General features: G+C 46.9%; 1 protein-coding gene across 1 annotated transcript; it reads right to left on the bottom strand.

Moving 5' to 3' along the window:
- Window positions 1-2152: 2152 nt before the first annotated feature.
- On the bottom strand, window positions 2153-22054 carry LOC120848043. The gene is made up of 5 exons (XM_042287912.1): window positions 21796-22054; window positions 14437-14708; window positions 13573-13624; window positions 11171-11276; window positions 2153-2372 (listed from the first exon to the last, which is right to left on the bottom strand). Exons 2-5 carry the CDS (start codon window positions 14644-14646, stop codon window positions 2294-2296), a joined length of 447 nt encoding a protein of 148 aa, XP_042143846.1. The 5' UTR covers window positions 14647-14708; window positions 21796-22054; the 3' UTR covers window positions 2153-2293.
- Window positions 22055-22351: the final 297 nt, after the last annotated feature.

Below are 22351 nucleotides of genomic sequence, written 5' to 3' on the forward strand. Positions count from 1 at the left end.
ATGTCTGTAACATATGCTGGAAAGCAGCCTCAGTGTCCTCTAGAAGTTACTATATTATTCAGAAATCTAATTTCTTGCTGAATTTTTCATCATTTACAAATTTAAAACAATACAACTGTATCTCAAACACCCAGGGCAACATGCTTGATCTATGTTTCGCAAATCTAGACTGTACAGATATAACAGAGGGTATGTCAAGCTTGGTTTCCTTGCTCCTCTCCTCTCTCTCTCCCCCCCCCCCTCCCTCCCTCCCTCCCTTTCCTCCCCTCCCCCCTCCTCCTCCTCCTCCTCCTCCTCCTCCTCCTCCTCCTCCTCCTCCTCCTCCTCCTCCCTCCCTCCCTCCCTCCCTCCCTCCCTCCCTCCCTCCCTCCCTCCCTCCCCCCCCCCCGGACGGACATCATGCCCCACTGGAGATCAGTATACCTATCTGACATGGCATGAGATGTTATTCACGGAGACATCCTGAAGTGAATAGACACAATCTTTCCGCTGGAGATTACGTTAGTTTGTACAATCATTTCTCCAATTACGACTGGTCCTCAATCACTCCGTGCTCCCGACGTTGCCCAAAAGGTTCACGATTTCGCTCGCATCGTTCAAGAACGAATGAATCAATTCATCCCGTTACAGGGGGGGGAACACCGACGGCCGCCGTAGAGGCAAAGTGTGTTTCTGATGAGCTCTGTGTTGCACACCCAAAAGTTCAGAAAAATCATATTCTGCACAAATTAGTGATTACCACCATATTCTATTAAGCAAAAGGCACATGAAGACACCAGTTTTTCGCCGGTGAGTGCAATTGTGGTGAAATTAGGAAGACTTTCCCGAGCGGGAAGGCTAAGCCTTCTGTTAGCGTTGTAGGCCTAGCTAATAATACGGCGATGAATCAGGCCCCGCCCGGTGGAACCGATGCGGGCTGCACGGCTGTCACGTATGCCTCGGAAATCAGCTTGGATATAAATAAAAATAATTTCATCTACCGAAAAGATGCAAGTGCAGCAGATAACCAGGATTACCCATCGTCGGGAACGAAAAAAACAAGGCAACTCTGGATCAACGTAGTCTTGAAGGCACAGCGTCGACGAGCTCGGCAACAGCTAAACCTAACTCAAAAGCAAGTCACGCTGCCACCTTCGCTTTCGTCGCCGAGGCAGCTGAGAAGAGCTACGACCCGCAGACCTGCTCCCACGCCCACACCCTTTCCCCTGGAAGAGTTTAAGCGAATTTTGCGACCATGCAACGGACTCAACGTAGGCCGGCTTCAAGCGTCCTCACTGCTCTAGCCCAGCTTCAGGGCACCAGCACAATGGGGCAACAAGCCAACAGGTGCCTGCAGATCAACCAGAGCCAAAACACTGCAATAGTGAGCATCCCATCTAAAGTTGCGAAACTATTACTTCACATAACCCAAACCAAGATTGGCAAAGCAGAGCACACAGTGGAGGTCTGCGGACTTGCGCCAAACGATGCAGTAAGGAGTTTTACAAGAAGTCCAAGCCCAGTTTTCGATTCAAGAAATCATGAAAAATATAGACCAAGATGAACTTTACCTGAAAGACGCAAGGAGTGCAGCAAAGCACACCCGGAAGAGAAGCACTCAGGAGAGACATACTGCGCAAACTGCCATATCAGGCAAATTGACACAGGGTGACACCTTTCTAGCCAAGAAGAATGCAAATGCGTGTCTCCAGAAGAGACCAAAGGATCCGACGATGCAAGGAAGGTTGCAACACAACCGCACAACAACGAAGCGTGAGGAGGCCGAAACAAATAAAACAGATTCTCACCGCGTTAAAGATTTCCCTCCGCTAAGCAATTATCACACGGGGCACACCAGGTAAGCAGACGTACAAACAAGCCCTTAGAGCAAAAGGCGAAACAGCACGACCCCGAAATGGGAAAGCAGCATCCATGTCAAGCATCCAAGACGCTGCCAGTCAAGCCCAATGTGGCTTAGGCAGGTCTGACTTCAACCTCGCTTTGTTCATATGCAATAAATTATTATTATGTCCTCGTTTATGGCTTCATGGACAAAGACATTCAGCTGGCTCCAGGCCAAGCCCACCATAGCATTCTATCCAAAGCAACAAGCCCAAACGTCAGCTCGCAAAAAGTATAAGAGTCGATGAGATACAATTCATGGGGCAGCAATGTTGACCAGGCGGAAGCAGAAACCAGGACCTTTAGACAATGCCGCAGCTTCATCTTCTCTTGAAACGCAATATCAAACAAAGAAATGGCTGCATGCATCACTCACCTTGCAGACATCTACGTAGCCGCTTCCGTTGCAGTCTTACCTCATTCCTGATCTAGACTGCAGAGACAGCAGATGCCGTTCAGCGAACACGCTGCCGCTCGAATCAAGCCAAGTTCTGCGGGATGCACCAGACAAAATATGCTCGTGAGCTTGTATCATTAACACAATCACATTTCATATGCCAGAATATCCTACCTTAAGATGACAAGTGCTGCTAAAATGTAAATGAAGACACAGCCTACTGTACGTAAATTTTCTGGATGTTGCACCATTTTGGCATACCTTACAATAATAATAATAATGCTTTATTTGAATCATGCCCCAGAACGAGCACTAGGTCATGTGTGGTGGCACATAAAATGGTAGTACATGACTTAACACAATGTACCCCATTTGTAAAAAAGAAAAGACTAACATGCAATCAGGAATTGAAAAGATAAAAAATTAGCTCCCTTCTAAACACTGATATATCTGAAAAGATATTAACATGAGAGGACAGTTCATTACCACAAATCTGCATCCTTACCATCGGTGACAATTTCGATTGAATGGAGGGGTAAAATATACTAAATTCTCTAACAACACTGTTACAAAAGCAAGAAAGAAAAACATCACTTATTTAAGCCACCAGCAGACATCCAGAAAAAACCACCTTGGGACCTCGCGATACTGCTCACACGCCAGTCTTTCTCGGCACATTACCATGTGCAGTCTCCACATTAACAGTGCGCACGTTCCGACAGTGTACAAACAAAAAATAGGCAACGACAATAGCGAGAGGAAAATGGGAGCTCGTTCGTGGTGCCGTGCCTCGCATCTCCCCTGTAGACCAAACTGACCATTTTAAACCGAAGCAGCGCCAACGGGCATGGCCTAAGAAGTATGAACGTAAGCACAGTATCTCTAACCCTGCCATGTCCACGATGTGTGAGCATCGACAGCTGCTGGAGGAAGCACGACAGGTTGAACCTTGCTTTCCCTCGGAGGGGTGGAAGGGAGATTTGTTTTTGAAGGCCTCGAAACTAAGCGCTCATCTAGCATGCTGCAAGGGCTTGATCGTGGACGGCGAGTATAGTTTAGATGACCGTCAAAGTTCTCTAAGGGGCCTGAGTACCCTTTAACAATTCCTGAGGGGTGTAAGAGACCCATCATAGCTTTTTGAGAGACCTGTGAGGTCTGTCCCAATCCTTTTCGTGAAACTACAGCCCCTATCAAAAATTATTTTAACGGGTCTCTAGGTCAGATCATGCGACCATTCAGGATACATTCCGTCGGGGAAGCCACTCGGCCATTTTGCAACGGGTTGCGCGACAAGTTTTAGAAATATAGGAGACATTCCCCAGTCTCTTCCCGTAGTGGCGCGGCCCCAGCGAAGAGAAAACGGGCACGCACGAAACAACCCGTTGTGGAAAGGACGTTGCTCCTCTCCACTTCAGCTCTTAGTTTTCACCATTTCCCCCTTCACACGTTTTGCTGTTTGATTGTAGATAACCTGTTTTAGTCAGTCGAAATACAGTCTTTGTCAGAATCTGGTCACCCTGTTTTTTCTCAGTTTTTGGAGACCAAGTGTCGCGTTTTCCGGGTTCAGGGTCTAGTTGGAGGAGTCCCGGCACACTTATGACACAGAGCTCTGCTTTTGCTGATTGTTTAAGGGCTTGCTTCGGTATCAAGGAGGCAGCCGGGCATGCTGCCTATATTTCGTGTGCAGGCTTTTTTGCCCCTACGTGCCGAACCTTGGTTTTCCCACGACAGGCTGTTTGTTACTTCCAGGATTGCATACGTCTGCTCCTTAAAAACCGACGACCAGTTTGCGCTTTCCACTATTCCCTCGCTTCCTCCTCTCCCATGGTGAGGAGGAAATTCTGCCTTGCAGAATCTCGAGTCTGGTCGTCGGCCTTTAACCCCGAAACGCAGGGCCAAACGTAAAGATTCACAGAGGAAACCAGGTCCGGGAGACAGATGAGTCGATGGCCGTTAGGTCTCTCGCTAAGCCGGAGACAAGGTGCCTCTGGTTCTTGTAATCGTACCTCTCCCATGATGCTCACAGACCAGGCATGATACTCTGGAATGACTGGCATACTTTTCTTCTTGCTCGATCATCTCTGCTTACGTTTCTCAGCCCCAAAAACGTGCTTCGATTGACATGCGCCGACAGTTTGGTTTTGCAGCGAAGAGCAGTTGGTTGGCGTCCTGCATTAGGCTATTTCCTACTTACACCAAAATTCATAGCATGCTAACCCAGGAGCCAAATAATTGTGGCCCGAGAGAGTCTGGCCCGAGCCAATGAGATTATTCTGTCTCCGTTAAAGCCCCAAGATCTGTACCATTCTTCCCACTAATGAATGTACTCTTATTCGACGTATTTTTTATTTTAAATGTAGAACCTGGGTATAACTGTAATATTTGTAACGCTGTCACTGGACCCATCAAGTGTTCATCTCGTAGTACGTAATCTGCCCACCCAAGTCTCCGATTACAAGCTACCAGCACTGGTTCAGGGATGAAAATGTTTGATAGCTCAAATTTCTTTGTGTAGCAGGAAAAAATGGTGCTTCTAGATAACATTAAACGACCAATCTCAGTGGCCAATGGTCAGAGCAGCACAACTGACATTGCTAGGTCAGATATACTTACGAAACAAAAGATCTGGTGGCTGTTCCTTGTAGCCTCTACCCAAGATTGAGGTAAACAACAATGGGCGATGCAGGTTTGCAAGACATTATTTACATGGTTGAGCAAGCCAATTAAATTACCGACATAACATTTTTTCCTGCCAGTTTGACTTTCAATCAGCAGGTTCTCTCGAAAGTCATAAAACCATACCAGTAGCCCCATTTTAGTACAAGTGCACTTTCAGACAACTCCTGGAAATGTTATGCGAGAACATTCATGGCAAATACGGTTCCATTTTTGTCTGCAGGTGACAGATGCTACCTCTGGAGCCCTGGCTACTCACCCCTATTTCTGGCAACCCCAGCAAGAGGCAGCGCTCAACAACAGCGTGTTGAGCGGTGCGTCTTGTCGAGTCTGGCCTCGGCCAACACCGCTCAACACGCTGTTGTTGAGCAATGCATTGGTAAACTGAAAAACCAGTTCCGGTGCCTGCAGAAGTACCACGCTCTGCACTACGACCCAGAAAGAGCACGTAATTTAGCAACAGGATGTGCTATTCTGCACAATGTTTGCTTACACAGCTCCGTTCCGGAGTCTGCCCCAGACCCCTTTGTGTAGGAAGAGTCTGACTGCGGGTACAATGATGACAGTAGCGACACCAACAGCGACACTGGCACTAGGAGCCTCAAAGAAAGAACACTAGCAATGCAGCGTCGGAAAGTCAGGAAGGTGGACGCCCTCTCTCATCGAGCTTGTCATGCTCTGCGGTGTTGGCATGCTTGCCGTAATCATTCAGCTCACTGGAGTCGCGCTGTGCAAGCTTAATCATATCTCATCAAAGACTGGGAAGCACAGAAGGTGTACAGTTCTACATCCATGTAATGTGGGTGGCTGCACAAATTTTAGCTCTGATGTGGGAAAGTCAAATTTGGGGGTTTTACGTGCCAAACCTATGACGGGCATCTGGCACCTATGACGGGCATCTGGCACGCCCCAGCGGAGGACTGAGGATTAATTTGGCCCACCTGCGGAGCTCGGTTACACAGTGCCTTCTCTGCAATAAGCCTCCGTCATATTGCGGGCACCTCGGTCGGGATTCGAACCCGCCACCTGAGGACCTGTAGGCCGGTGCTCTCGCCTCAGAGCCACCGAGGCGGCTTCTGATGTGGGAAATCACTTATTGGGTTGGGGTGAAGGCATGTTTTTGCATCCACATACATCATGTGCACGCAGAACTTCACACATTCTATGCTCACCAGTTCGTTGCAATGACATGCTCTTAAATCGTAATGCAGATATTTTTTTCTTCCTTTTTTACTTTTTTTGTTTCTCTTTATAAGCCTAAGCAGTCAATGTAGTCCACTTGTTTGCTCTCGTAAATGTCTCTGTCAGGGTTTCTTTTGGTACACATTTTCATAAAATTTGGCTGATAAAACACTGTGTTCAAAGAGGTTTTGGCAGAGCTTTGGTGGGCCGATACAAATTTTTTTTTTTTGAGTGGGTGCATTTTTTTAGTTGCACTACCTGCACCGGTGTGAAAAAGTGCAATGTGGTGTACTTCTGGCATGTGTAAGAAAGTGCAAGGTGGTGTACTTCTGGCATGTGTATCGAGATAGAACCGTAAATACATTGCCCTACAATTTTCTTCACCAGTGCAGGTGTGGCTAAAAAGATGCACCTAGAGTCGGTGACAGGTCAAGAACGAAGTGGAAGCTCCTCCCACCCTTTTCCACTTCAGCCGAGCAAACGTTAAAGGGCAACTCCGGTCCATACTTTCGGTTTTGGGATTATGACTGTTTTTAGTCCAGTCAGCGTCCCTGAACTGCAAGGTGCAATTTTTTTCTCGTTATTGTGCGTAGTTCTACAGATATGGACCCCTCAAAGTTTTCTTTGGGGCGCGGCCAACAAACCCGAAACTAGCCGCTCGAGGCTCCGGCAACGCTCGAAATCAACTGCTATGTGAACGTGACGTCAGGATCGTTCTCGTTCAACGAGCACGCACGCCGAGCGGCACCTACCTCTGTTGCGCTAGCCGTCTAAAGATAGGAGGTAAGCTGATTTTGTTTTAATTCTGTATACGTGGTAGTTATCCAGCATATGTAGCAAGGGCTAGTGCATATACCCAAAAGCTAGCGACTGGAAAACCCGTGAACTCGTACGATTCCGTACTCGGCGGCCGCCGCCATGCGTGCGCTATGCCGTGCTCGTCGCTTGTATACCCAAAAGCTAGCGACTGGAAAACAAGTGAACTCGTTCGGTGCCGTATTCTGCGGCTGTCGCCGTGTGTGTGGTCTTCCGTACTCGTCGCTAGACCTAAATTGTCATCGGGGCTCTGTGGATGGAGCGGCGTTGCTCTACGCTGTGCTGCCAGTGACGTACAGTACTGGGGGCCCTCTCACTTTCGCGCTGCGGGTCAGTCCCAGACACGAAGCTTTGAGGCTCTACGGCGCGAGCTGCGGCGTCCGAACACACGAGTGCTGGGCTGTACACCTCTGTTTTTTCGTTCTTTTTTCCTCGGGCGCATAAAAGCCGAAGTCCAAAGTCCACTCATCGAACAGCGTTCACCCACACTTTCTTCAATTTCCGGTCCGTTCGAAACTTGTGAAGAAGCACCTCCGGGTTGCACAGCGGGTTGTTTGAGCAGCCCACAGCGCTACAAGTTGCGCTCGGCATCTTTCGAGGAACAGCTGGGCAGTCTTGGGCGCACCGAGTTGCTCGCTAAAACGAGTCTTGAAGTCCTCACAAGCAAATAAACAAAAATCTATACCGAAGCTACACGGGCTACAGATAAAAGCAACGGCTAAACACGCCAATCGCAAGCCGAAGTAGCTGTGGTAGTGGCTCAAAGAAGCGCACTACGCGCAACTCCTGGACCAGAGGAAAAAAAGAGAAGGATACTGACGTCACGGCCCAATGTTGCTTTGGCGATCGACAAACCGCTTGCCGCCCGCTAAGGAGCAGCGGCTTGCGGCGGGTCGCATTTTTATTATCGGCATTAGTTGAGAATGCGGCGTCCCACGGACGTAATATTTTGGCTGGGGTCGTAATTTGCAGAGCAGTCGCTTTCTTGTATGGGATCGCCATTGTCGCGGCTTGGTTTGATGGCAGAGTTATTGCATTTTGGTGACACCATGTTCCAAAACTTCCTTGGGTTACCATTCAAAATAAACAGCGAGTCATAAAAACAAAACTTAGCCAATTTCAACTTTTTATTGTAGTTTTTAAGGGCAAAGTTATATGCACCCAAAGCTTGAGGTGTTAACACGTTTAGCCTTTGCAAATAGCCTTTTCTTGTTATGCAAAAAGAGCAGCATTTTGGTGAACCATGGGTTATTTGAATCAGTGCATACTCAGGCTGTCGGAACAAACATATTTATAAGACTGTTCATTTTAGCTTTAAATAATGCCGGATTCCTCTACTGATGGAAGAGGACAATTTAAATGTAATGGTCAAAAAAGATTGTCAACCCATGATCTATTCATCTATAATCAGCCTCATTATAATCGCGAATGATCTTGGAAATAGAATGTTTGACGAGAACGGAGTGGCAAGTCGACATGTTGTAACCTATAATCACGGAGCCCGTCGCAGTATTGAATGGACTTGACAAGGTCCGGTGACGTAGTTAGTGCAGGGGTGGAACTCACGAAATGTCCTTGGGAACAGCCACGGGAGCAACTGAAACAGCTGTTTAGGAGCAGGTTGGGAGCAGCTAAAACTATGTTCTGGAGCAGGCTAGGAGCAGCTCAGATCAGTTTTCATTGCACTTCAGCTTGTGTCTTAGACACGCACGGGAGCAATTTCAATAGCGCTTAGCAGCACAGATGAACATGAGTGGTTAGGGACCTAGGTAGATGGAATAACAGTGTAAAAGGTGTGAAAACTTGAAACTTTGTGAGCCTCTATACTTTCCAGACTCGTACGTAACGTGTTACAAGATTACTTGTAATTGATTATTTTTACTGCAATTTTGTGACGCTTCGATTACTTCCTTTAAGGGGTAATGATCTTTTTAGTTGAACTAATTTTTTGCTGTAATCGATTACAAAATTACCCCCCATTACAATCTTCCTCATATCTTTTTTTTTTTTTTTTTTGGGGGGGGGGGGGGGGAGGGAGTTGGAGTTATTCAGCTCCGGGCAACGGGCTTTTTTTTTTTCGAAATTATTAAGCACGAGGCTGTGAGGATTAGTAGGCCACTTTACTATGCTTCTTTTTCGTGGGTACATTTTTATTTCTACACCGGAGACTACTTATGGGTATGAAAAATGACTTTATCTAGCCTCTTGTGAGGGATTAGGTGTGTGCCATCACTCACTCAGCTTTAAGCGCGAAACACACGTACAACCAAACCGTCCGATCCGACGTGCGGACTGCCGGAATGACCTTGGGGGGCGAGGGGGTTCCGCAGCATCGGAGAGCGTTGAAAACCCTTGCCTCCGACCGTCGTATTGCGCGGTCAGACGTCGGATCGGACGGTTTGGTTGTACGTGTGTTTCGCGCTTTAAGCAAAAACAGTCGAGGCTTTCTTTTTTTTTTTTCTTTAACAACTGAGCGCGAGATTCCACGGATTATGCTATCATAAAAAAAGTTTGAATGAAAAGTAACGTGGGAAGTAATTGCTTACTTTAGAGTAATTTTTCGATTACTTCTTTGAGGCTGTAATTGTAATTGTAGTCGGGTACTTTATACAGCAAAGTGATTGTAACTGTCATCGGTTACTTTTTCAGTGACGGGTACAAGTCTGATTATTTTCTTAGTGGCTTTCAGCTGCTCAAAATGCAAACCAGCTCTGCTTATCACACAACCCACACGTGCTCGACATAGTACTTATATGTGCGAACCACGTGACGTGCGTAAGCAACGGACGCGGAGTTGCGCGGAGGAACAGGGCACCAAATTTCGAGTTTATCCTATTGTGCAACTGAATATCGAAGCAGCAGACTACGATTAACGAAGTTATCGTATTCGAAGTGACAAGCAGGTGCAAGGTTAAAGTACACCAAACAGATCTACCGATCGCGTGAAAGCTGCTGGCCGGCAAGGTTTCGGATCGGATCACGTTTCAGTTCTATCAAATCACGATTTATCTTGCGGGAACGCGGTTCCAACTTCTAACGATAAAGTACTAAAAGTTTGAGGACACATGCGAAGTAAAAAAACATTTTTTTTGTAAACAGACCAGATGGAAAAAGAATGTTATAAAATAAAATTAGAACGAAGAAAAAAAATTTTAGAGCTATATTGACGGCACAAAATGATTTTGTAGTTGCGCCCGTGGGAGCCGCCGCAAGTCATGTGATAGACTGTGCGCCGTCTCAAAGTCGACTCACAGTCACGCCGCCGCTGCACGCTGAGCGTGGTGCGCCGCCGTCAACTCATTTCTCCACACCGCCACCGCCGCGCAAGTTTGTCTACCCCGCAGCGCTGCCGCCGTCATCTGACCGTCACACAGGTCTATAACGTCTGCTTCCGCTTTTTCAGGAGCTTTCTTTGGGTTCGAAAAGTTACCGATTAATCTTTGTGTTTTGTTGCACTTGAAATAAAGATGAATAACTAACTTTTAGAGACCATAGGAAGCTTCCGATAGAGCGGAAGCACCACGTGACAAATAGCGACCAGTCACGTGACAACTAGCAGCCACTTTTCCGCAGCGCCCGCCGGCGCCAACTACAAATTCGTATAGCGCCGTGAATATAGCTCTTAAAAGTTTTATTTTCCTTGTGAATTCGTTTTATGACTTCCTTTTCCCAACCAGGCTGTTTAAAAAAACTTTATTAGTCCTTTGCATGTGTCCTTTAAGAAGTGCTCGAGCTTCCTTAGGCTTCCTTGCTGGAAATCCTTTGTATTCCTGTTACTAACAAGTGCACCAAGTGAGACACTTCGGCCATTATTGAACACTTTGAATAAACAAATATGAATAGTTGGAAGATGTTACAAAGCAGTCTACATTGATAAAAATTCCTTCTTTCTGCATGTCAAGTTCGCTTGTGGCGTAATCTAAGATTACTACGACATACCAGTTAAGGAAAGTTGGTCTTCAAATGCGGACACCACACGCGAGCCACAGCGAGCTACAATGGGGAGCAGTGCCACGCTTGAGAAGCCCATCGAGGCACAGATGTTGTTTGGTCTAGCCACAGTTTACAAAATGGCCGCTGCAGCAAGAACAGCGGGACTGCGACTGCTCGCTTTTAACAATTCTGCAAAGCGGACACCTATGGCAGTTTTTCAACTGAGATGTTCAAGTAACGGTGGTGTAACCCGTGCCAAAAATGAAATGGAGCATAGAGACCCACTTTATTCGGCTGGCGGATGGAGATTCTGCACACCGACGAGCTGAAGCACTAGCGAAGTCAGTGCGGACGACTGGTGCGCACTTGCTGCTGCTTGTCCCTCTACAGCCTGCAGGAAAAGGGGAGCGCATTATGCACAAAATGCAAACTGTTACGCAACACATTAGTAAAGTTAAAAGCACGCCAGATGTTTTCAGACGCGTTGCAAGCAATACAATACGAAACTTTTGCCAAACAACTTTTCACCTTGGTAAGCTCTGTGCAGTCATGTTGCAGAGCAGTTTTCACCATTCACCTTATTAGATTACTCGTAGACAACGAGTTACTGGCATTTTAGGTGCTCCTAAAGCACAGAAGAAAAGAGAATGGCTGTGTTAACGAAAGAAGTCGAGAAGTCTGATCAAAGGCGTATGTGGGGCGAGTAAATCCACCCTTACTCTGTTCTCTTTCCCCTTTGGAGCTGCCTTGGTGGCGTCCTTGCCTGCGCTTGCGAATGATGCATTTTAGTTACACTGACGGCAGAGTTGCCGCGTGACAAGTCCTTCAGTAACGAGGCCAGTTTCCTATAATTACACGAACACACGCTGGTGGCGGAATATTATTTATTTGTTTCTTTAGTTACTTAGAATTACCCTCAAGGCCCCGAAGGGCATTACAGAGGGGAGTGCATGGTTAGTACAGTTCTGATTTTAGCGTTATCGGTGATGGTGACAATATCATCCGGAAGGCCATTCAAGTCTACAATAGCTTCTGGTAGAAGGGAATGTTGAAATGGTCCTGGGAAGGGTAATCTTGCACGAATGATCGAGTCTTGCAGAGATATAGCTGGGCTGGCTGAGGAGAGACTGTCGTAATGGTTCCGAATAGTACATTTTATGGAAATGCAAAGACGGGAAATTCTGCGACGAACGGAAAGATCAGGAAGAGCTAATTGACATTTCATTGCAGTGACACAAGAAAAGCGAGACTAATTAGAAAAAATAAATCGAGCAGCACGATTCTGGACAGATTCGATTTGCGTTAGTTAAAAAAAGACTGATGTGGGTGCCAGATAGCTGAAGCATACTCTAGTTTAGGGCGAACAAGCATGGCGTAAAGGAGACGTTTAAGGATAGAAAAGGCAGAGTTGAAATTGCGACAAACAAAACCGAGTGAGCGGTTTGAGGATGATATTGTCTCGTCGACATGAACATTCCTGGATATATTAGTGGTTAAACGAACGCCTAGATATTTTTACTGTGTAGCAGTCAGAATGGTAGTGCCATTGAATGTTAACGAGTTTAAGGGCTGGAAGCAAGAATGTGTAAAGCAAAGGTGTGTGCATTTGCTAATGTTGAGACACATCTGCCATGTGTGACACACTGCTTCAAGAGCTTTTTTATATAACTTGCGATTCAAATAAAATGAAATTTACATGGCTTATTTGGCATTACAATCGGACTACAAATATGTACTTTGTTTTGAGGTAACCTAATTAGATTTATTAATATTAAAAATTTAATTTGCAATGATTATGGAAAGGATTAACGCAAATTAAAATACTGAGCTCAGAAAATAAACATAGATCAGTGAACTGAGAGGTATGTGCAATCCAATAAGGTATAAATGAAAGCTCTAGGATGATTTATAAATTACTTATGACACTTTTGAACCTTCCAGTTTCAAAATCATTTTTTGCCGGATGCCTAAAAGGCACCCACAAAAAGCCTGACAGCCTATTTAATATATTTGTAGCCCTCATTCAATATGTCGAAAATCCTTCAGGACAAGATGATAAGTGCTTGCCAAACTTCAAAAAACACATTTTTAAAAATGTGTTTTCTTAGTAAAATTTTGCTTCAAAGAGCAGTGTCTCCCCTTAAATGCCGTTCTGGAGTGCAACATGGTCATATGGGTTTTTTATTAGTCTATAAACAGCACAGGTCATCAGTGAAAAGATGAACAGAGGATGAGATGTGAAGAGGGAGATCATTAATGCAGATTAAAAAGAGCAAAGGCCCAAGCACAATTTCCTGTGGAACACCGGAAGAAACGGGAGAGAAAGAGGAGGATGTGCTGTTAGTGAAAACGAATTGAGAGCGATGAATAAGGAATGATTCAATCCACTTAGGAACATGAGGATCTAGTTTTAGGAAAGAAAGTTTAAGAAGAATGCGATTGTCCGGGACTTTAGCAAAAACTTTGGCGAAATTAAGCAAAACAGCGTCAGTAGGAAAGCCGGTGTCAAGATTTTTAAACAAATCGTTAGTTATAATAAGTAGTTGGGTCCCAATAGAAAGGCGTTTCCAGAGGCCATGCTGCACATTGGTGAAGAAATTGCAGGAATCCAGGAAGTTAATCAGGTGCCTGTAAATGACATGCTCGAGGATCTTGTAGAGGCAGGTGAGTGATATTGGCCTACTTACTAATTTTCCGGTCAGAGGGCAACACCCCTGTGTCCACGGACTGCTCAAATATCTTTGAGGTAAAGACCGGATGAAAATTTAGTGTTAGTGAGAGCCTTCGTAATGATTTCCTCTATGCCACATGATGGAGATATTTTGAGGGTTTCTATACCGCTGAAAACACCCTGAATGTTTATAACAATTGAATCCATTGGAAAATCATTCTCTATAACAGGAGAAATTCCAGTAATGGGTGTAGAAATAGTGAAAGCATCAGAAAACGCACTATTTAAATATTCACACATTCACTATTCAATATGTTATTACAAGAGCTATTCACTAGATTAATTTCAGAGTACAAATCTCCAAAATTTGCGAGGGTTGTTTATTAACATATTAGGTAGAGTTTGCAGAAAGAATGTCTGCTTAGAGTTATCAGAAAGAATGTGTGCTAACACCCCTTTAACATAGTTTTTTATTCGGAAGAGCAAGTGGCAAGCTTAGGCCAAGTATTTCCTTTTTTAGCGCTCCTGAAACATCTTTTCTTTTTATGAGATAAACGATGAAGTGGATTATTGAACCACGGTTTAGACGTAGTAGTTCGGATTGTCGAGCACAGTATGGTAATTTTTAATAAGTTGAAAAAATTTTGTCTCAAGGCTTGCCAATTTTCATTAGCATTATGGCACTGGAAGGTTTCATTGAAATAAACAAAATAAAGCCTTCGCTGTTGGACACTTCAAATACACATACAAATCATATCTGGTTTCAGTTTGAGTCTAAGAACACTGCCTTCTAACTTAACTGGCTAAAGTAGGGTTGACCAAAATCAGCCTAACAACAATGATTGGGAGTGCACTACACTACAGTTCTCTTAACACCTACGCTTGCAAGTCGACGGAGTGCATCGACTGCCTCTCTCTGCACGAGCAGCATTTCCTGCTGAACTGCCAGCTGCTGCTGCTGGGTGGCCAGCAGACCCTGCTGTGTGGCCAGAAGTTCTCGCTGGACAGCCAGCTGGTCCTGCCGAATGGACAGCAGATCCCGTGCCGTATCAACTCCAGACCGTTCGTACCATTCGGTGGTAGGGGGCATGCCACTTGCGCAGGACGTTCCTCCTCTCCTCCCTTTGCCATGTCGCCTTTAGCCACAGACCCCTGCATAATATAATTCAACTATGTAACACGCCACAACGCTATACAGCCCTTCTAGTTATACCTGTGTCTAATAGTGTGCACCCTAAACTCAATATTATTTTTTTTTCTCGAATGTCACGGATTTATTGTCTCCGAGTGGGTCTAGAAATGTGCTGCAGCCCCGATATCCAAGCTTTCGTGGAAAACACCACGAAACAATACATTCGCACCACATTGTTTTGTACATTAGTGTTCAATAAGGTAAAAAGCAACATGGTGTCTGCTCATGATCCAAGAGATTCACGGTACTTATCGAAGCTGCTGCTGCAGCCGTGAAGTCCCACAGCGGCGCGTCCACTGTCGGGGGCGCACGCCCGCCCCCTCGAGAGAAATCCGTCCCCACAAAAAATAATAATTTTTCTTGCTCCGCGTTTAGGGACGGCCCATCACTCGCGCCTCCACCGGCATACCTGCCAACCTGTGGACATTAAAATTCGTAAAACTCACGCAATTGCGGGGGGGGGGGGGGGGGGGGGGGGGCTGTTTCGCAAGGTGGCAAGGCTTAATGTCAGCCTTGTCACCGTGCAAAACGCTTACGTTACACGTGCACGTGCTACAGAATCCAAACTTCTCTCCTTTTTGGACGGCACAAAGCACTGGAATTCCGACGTGTAGGACTTCAAGAACACCTGAAAGTACCTCTTTTTAGGTTTGGAATTTGCCATTGCACCGCGAAGCCACCGCAACCAGAGGAATGCTATGATTACACGTGTAACAAACACAGACGCTGCACTTCTCGCCTCGAAACTGGCCGAAACAGAGGCCCAACCACGTCTGAACACGCCAAACCAACATGCGCCGCCAAACACACAAACAAAGGCTTTGGGCTTTGGATTGATTTTGGATATGTGGCCCCCGGATAGACGGATAGTAAAAACCACAACGCTGCCATGGACGGCACCTGTCGCCCTCTTGTGGCAGTGTGAGGTACCGCCAGCAACGGTTTTACGAAAAAAATGTTAAAAAAAATGGAAATGAAAAAAGTATCTTTTTTTCGTAAAATTTGAAGCAAGATTCGTAAAATCGTAGAATTAGTCCCAATTCATACATTTTACGAAAAATTCGGAAGAGTTGGCAGGTTTGCACCGGTCTTCTGTTAGGGACACGAGACTCTCAGGTCGCTAGCCCACGTCTGGCATGCACGTGAGTTCCAGAAAGTTATTCTTTATGGCCGAAGGGCATTTAACTCTCAAACTATTACGCCCCATAGTGTATCTCGCTCCTCCTTGGTAACAAAGCTCTCTGTAGCAGTCCCCGAGAAAACTCGACTTTCACCGAGAAAGTCCAGGAGAAGCGCAAACTGTCGTGCCGAGACGTAGCGACCTAGCTTGCGCTTCTTAGCGTTGTCGGCCACAACTGTCTTCGCAACGTAAAGGGTTGTAGTTAACGTTGATTGTATTGCCGCGCGCAGGGTCACGGACTTCTAGTACTTTCTCGTTTATTCTTGCTCCGGACCTAACTTCTGTCGTTTATCCCTGCTTATGTTGTTCTAGAAAGTGCGTGTACATTCTCGCCGCGAGCGCGCTACGCTCGAACCTTCTCCGCCGAATCTTCGAGATAGTGACTCACTCTAGATAAGACGCCGCTCGCGACCTTGTCGAGTCAGTCTCGCCTCTGCGCTCGATCCTGCGGTTTCGCCGATATCGACGCCCGCGACGCTCTGCTGTTTTCTTTTGTACCCTTTTATTTTTGGCACAAGTTCGCCACATTAAACGTTTATTTCTTCTTGTTCATTTTCTGTTTTCTTTTGGTCACCACCCGTGACATTTTGGTGGAGGTGCTGGGTAGCAAGGGTCCTGATTCCGGGGGTAGGCCAAGGTTCCGGCGACATAGTCGGATCTCGGTCTGGTCTTCGTTGGGTTCTTGGGGGCTTGTGTTCGGACTTGCACTGCGAGAACTCGGGGGGGGAGCGCTGCACGGGCATGCGGTTACCCCGCACCTCCACCAAAATGTCACGGGTGGTGACCAAAAGAAAACAGAAAATGAACAAGAAGAACGCATGGTCGGAAGGTAACGACCATGCTGGACGCCATGCTGCCCCATGAGCCATCTGACAACGAGAGCGACGACGCCCAGGCGGTTGCTCAACGCGCCGAAGAAGTCCGCCAGCTCGCCCGACTCATGATTCAAGACCAGCAACGCGTCGACGCCGGCCGCTACAACCTTCGTCGTAGGGACGTTCACTTCCAGCCCGGAGATAATGCCGCGCGCAGGGTCACGGACTTCTAGTACTTTCTCGTTTATTCTTGCTCCGGACCTAACTTCTGTCGTTTATCCCTGCTTATGTTGTTCTAGAAAGTGCGTGTACATAATGCCGCGCGCAGGGTCACGGACTTCTAGTACTTTCTCGTTTATTCTTGCTCCGGACCTAACTTCTGTCGTTTATCCCTGCTTATGTTGTTCTAGAAAGTGCGTGTACATTCTCGCCGCGAGCGCGCTACGCTCGAACCTTCTCCGCCGAATCTTCGAGATAGTGACTCACTCTAGATAAGACGCCGCTCGCGACCTTGTCGAGTCAGTCTCGCCTCTGCGCTCGATCCTGCGGTTTCGCCGATATCGACGCCCGCGACGCTCTGCTGTTTTCTTTTGTACCCTTTTATTTTTGGCCCAAGTTCGCCACATTAAACGTTTATTTCTTCTTGTTCATTTTCTGTTTTCTTTTGGTCACCACCCGTGACAGTATTCATTATTTCAGTACATTAGGTACTAATTCATGCAACCAGATTTCAGAAATATATTTTTTTAATTTTGTCTCATGCTATTCATTTTGCCAACTTAAAAATAATATTTCTACTGTTATACTCACCGCGGTGTTTTGAGATTCTTAGTGGGGACACTTTAAGGGAAAAATCCCGATAGAGTTTCAACTCAGTCGTGCGTGTTGACCGACGTCACAATGGAGTTGGTTCGCCGGTGGAGTTTGCCAAAGATGGAGATGAAGCTGCTCCCATTGGCAATCCCACGAAGGAGATTCACCACTGCTTCTTTCAGCATAGACAGACGGGCGATGAGGTCAGAGGGGATGCACCTACCGAAGAAGCTGCATCACAGAGGCTAGCCTCACCACGTCATGTCATGGCCCTGCTCTTTTCAGCATGTTATTTATTATATTGCGCCAGAAAGCCAGCGACATCAGTACCTGGGCTAGTTGGTGCCACTGATCTCTGTTGTAGTAAGCTGGATCACGGATCGAGGCTCGTCTTAATAGGGAGGAGTGGTGCCACCAGCGCCCATCACTTGACATTGGCTAATGCATAAAACTCTATGGGAAAGACAAAGAAAAGTGACGTTCCCCCGCTCGTAAACTGTTGTCGTCACTGAATCTTTTGGCTGCTGTCGGGAAGCCTGTCAAATAGCTAGTGCACAAACATTAAATCTGACAACCCTCGCGGTTGTTATATAGAAACGTTTTGTTGTCGAGAGTGACTCTACTGGGCAAAAAATGTAGAGCAGCTCACTGAGAAGAGAGTTACCTAGAGGTACCTCGGAGTCGGTGGCGGTTTCAATGAGTCGGGTTTAGCAGGTGACAAGCTTGAAGGCTCTGCTATGATTTCGCTCACTCCCGGAAAGACGCTGCCAATATGGAACTTTGTTGACGTTCAGCAACTTCTGGGCTCCCCCACGACGGCATTATTGACAGCAAGTTTATTTGTTCACTCCACCACGAGAGCAAGCTTGCCAGATCAGCCATGGGTGCTATGGCACAATATTTTAATGGGCATTCGAATGCTTGAGAAATCGCAATTCAACCTCCAAACACACAATAAAATTATTGCAGCACATCGTAAAAATACATGCCTTCGAACACTGTGTAGAAGCTTTAATTTCCTTCTTTTGTGTGTTTCTCCCATAGACTTGCGTGTATACACGACTTGCATTGACGTCACATCAGCCACCATTGCTGCGGACCATGCTCCAGTGCCCGTACCTTCCGGAGCACACATTTAGGACCAATGAATTTCTTCCTCTCGGAGAACTTTGCGTAGAAGAACAGATTCGATGCTGCCAAAATGTATGTTCCAGAGGGTACGGGCACAGGAATGGTATGGAGCCATATGACGTCCCGTGCAAGGCACGTATTGCTTGGTGCCAAGCAATGGCTGCCGGTGGCGCCACCGACAGACTTCCGATTTGAATCCAGCCTACTACAATAGAGACCAGTGGTTGGTCCACGCTTCAAGAAAATTGGTCTATGCGTAGGTTTACTCAGCTGCACAAATTTCCGTAGAACTATGGCAGCAGTTGAAGAAACGTTTAGGGTTCCTGCCACATGACAATGTTGGATGCGCAAGAAGCAAATGCCCGTGGCTCAGAGTCCGGTAGAGGCAAATGTGCAGCCCTCCCCGTCGCAACCTCCGAGGCGGAGTTGCGGAATTGCACACAACTGTTTTTAACACTTCGACAAGTCGCGCGAGCGAGTTGCGTGAACTGCTCGTGCCGCAGAGCACGTGAGCTCGGCAGCTGTCCAGAGTGATGAGCGAAGATTGTGGAATCAGGGCTGCCGAAGCGGCATGTACAGCCGTTACGATCAGACAGGAGCACGTCGCTTTGAAGAAAGCAGGCCAGCAGATAAGAAAGGACGTGGTTGCACACTGCACAGTTCTGACGTCACCCGTGATAAAGTTTTCGTGTCATCGACCTCCAGACCAAGCGGGCAGAGCTATACGTAGAAACCATGGTGTAATACGCCACGTCCTGTCCAGTTCTCCCTTCTTTTTCGTCTCTGTTGTTTTGGTGTTTTACATCATGATGCAAAACCAACTAGCCCAACTAGCCATCCTTATACACCTTTCCAAAAAACACTCAACCCCAGGGGCAACAAACTGTTTTCGAGCCCAGTCACTGAGTTTGAGGCTAGACTCTCACCAGCGTCCCTCCTAACCCTAACCGAGTGGACTGTGATGTCAATAGGCGCAGCCTGTGTAGGCGCAGTTTCAAACACTGCTGGCGTATAAATTATCGTCGTTTCCCGCTATATTTTGTGTTTCATGCTACATGTATTTTCCCGAGGACATTGAGAAAGAATTGTCCCACATTTAAAAAAAAAAAAAAATCTAAACTATTTTTGTTGGGTACGCGCGCGACAGAACGAGTTCGATTGGAATGTATAGTTCTAGTTGTTTGTGTTTATTTCTTACGATAAGCTTTGACGGCGCCGCAGGATTCACCGCATGTGAAACGACAAAGCGCTTTGCTGTCAAAAATAAATTGCAACAGAAGCCTGAGGGCCGCAAGGCATGCATTTTTCATGCTCACAAATAACGTGTTTACCGATGGACAGGACACGGACATACAATTGAGGAAGTGGTAACATTCAAACAATATATCGTACGTACCACACGATGCAGCGTTATCCGAAAAGAATTTATTTGAGAAAGATCTCAAATAACACAGTCACAGTCGACGACAGTCACATCTTGATGATCGGACGGAATCAGAGATGACTTCGTCTCGGGGCCCGTTTTGGGAAGAGCTACCTTTTCTCATAACCGCACCAAAGCAAAGAAACAGACGCGACTGACCCGTTTCTCACCCCAACCCGGACAGCTATATTTGGAGACGACTGAGGATTCTACGCGGATTATCTCTGGGAGGGGGAAGAACAATGTTTGCAAAATCGCGTCGAGGGTCGTTCGACGTCCTTCACCTCCTTCCTTTCCCGTGAATGTCGAGCAGAAAAGCTTGAATGGCAGGTACTTACCAGCCTTATTTATCACAGTGGAAGATAACACAAAAAGGGTACGCAGCACGCATAAAAAAAATTAAGTGGAAACTTTCAAGAGGGGCGAGAAAACATTAAATGCAAAACCGCAAAAACATAGGTAGAGAACCACGCCGAGCGGGTCTTCACAGTCCCAGAGGGTGGCAGAAAATTTCTAGCTGATAGAGGGCGCGAGAGTCGCACCAGCCGCATCAGCATCAGCAACATGGCAGTGGCCTAGGAGCGTTTTTTGGAAAGGTGTATACATAGAAAGAGTTTGGCCATTCATTGGAAAGTATAGGAAGCAAATGAAGAGGCGCCATTGGCCGAAAGCGGGCTGGGCGTGTCCCAGGGCGTCTTCACAGATTTGAATGTGGCCAGCCAGAAGCCGCAAATAATACCCTGGCAGTGGTCGCGAGAAACAAAATTAATAAGTGCGTCGGACTAACCCTTGGCGAATGAAAACATGATGCATGTGATTGTACTATCACGGTCGTACAAAATCAATATCTAGGAGAACGGTCGACATGATCTGTATGCCAGGCGTCTGAGCCACGTCCGAGCGGTCAGACTCTGTCCGAGCAAAACGGAGTTCGAGCGGGACATTCGATTCTTACACCTTTTTGCACGATCATAATCGAAGCATCACGTAGACTATATTTTCAGCCATAAACAGTTACTCTATTAAACTCTTTGGCACAGGTTAAAATTTTTCGCGCTAACACTGCTAGGCGATTATTTGCGGCTTCTGGTTGGCGTGTCAAGCCTTCTATCTGCGTCTCGTACACGCCCTGGCTCTGCCCGCTTCTCCTATTGACCAAAGTCTCGACGACAGCGCTACCAAGGTCGCACGAACGGAAGAGGCCGGCTCTCCGAAGCGCGGCTGCTCGTGGCTTCGTTTGGCTTCGCACGAAACCGAGTGCGAATGAAACGCAAGACATTCTTCTCGCGGCAAGTGCGTGGTTTGAGTGCTGCGGAAGCCACGCTAACGTCGATTGTCCGGTAGATCAGCGCCTTATCACGGCGTGAAACAGCAGGTCAGCGAGGCTAGCATGTGCCTTCTGCCACACGTGAGTAGACCCACTGACCTGCTGTTTCACGCCGCGATAAAGCGCTGATCCACGGGACAATCGACGTTCGCGCGATATCGTTGGAAAATCTGGAGGCTGTGCCACAAAACAGCTGACGCCGTGTTTAAAACCTATGGGAGCACAATAGTGGAAGTCGCCCTTGTGCAAGATGAAACGAAATACAGCGGCTATTTACGGCATACAGCACACGCTGTCAGGATGTCACGACAAAGAATTTCGGCCCAATGGCTGGGGGAGCCAGTTTTTCGGTGCCTACCTTGTGATGTGAAAGTGTCACCCTTCGGCCAGTCTTGTCTCGGAGTCGGGGTGTGTCGTAAAGCTGGTGTCTACGACGTGGAACTAGAAGGCCTATGAACTGTGCGAGTACAACGTCGCACGACTACGCAGGAACAATACAAAATAACTGCGACCGCGAAATGCGAAGCATGGTGCGAAGCGTCGATTGCCGCGGGCACGGCGAAAGACAGCCAGACAGCTACGACACTGGATTGGATTGAAAGCCGCAAGTCTGGTGTTTCACAACAAACCGTTGCTAGGGGTGTTGCTAAGGGCGAATACACCATCGTTAAAAAATTCGACGTAGAACATAAACGTCTAAAAAAAAATACACTACTTTTATAAAATTCCAGCATGCAGCAGTCCGCATTTCGCACCCATGGAACTAGTTAGCCAGGGAAGATTGTGGCATGGTTTCGGTTTCGATTGACAGGTTGACAAGAGTTCATACGCAGAGCAGGCCGTCTACATCACCATGACTCTTGTGACTTGGCAGCGGGTCAGGTGCCCCAACCAAGGGGCTGGCTGGCATCCTG

Source organism: Ixodes scapularis, unplaced genomic scaffold (genome assembly GCF_016920785.2).
Source record: "Ixodes scapularis isolate PalLabHiFi unplaced genomic scaffold, ASM1692078v2 ptg000597l_1___fragment_1__unscaffolded, whole genome shotgun sequence".
NCBI classification, from domain to species: Eukaryota; Metazoa; Arthropoda; class Arachnida; order Ixodida; family Ixodidae; genus Ixodes; species Ixodes scapularis.

Excerpts from the sequence above, each read along its gene's own strand:
- LOC120848043 (XM_042287912.1), bottom strand. The coding sequence starts at position 14,646 with ATGCCCCCTACCACCGAATGGTACGAACGGTCTGGAGTTGATACGGCA. Across the intron at positions 11,277-13,572 it reads GCCCTCTGACCGGAAAATTA|GCTGTAGAGGGACAAGCAGC; the intron begins GTAAGTAGGCCA and ends CTTTTCCTGCAG. Across the intron at positions 2,373-11,170 it reads CCATCCGCCAGCCGAATAAA|AACTTGGCTTGATTCGAGCG; the intron begins GTGGGTCTCTAT and ends TGCATCCCGCAG.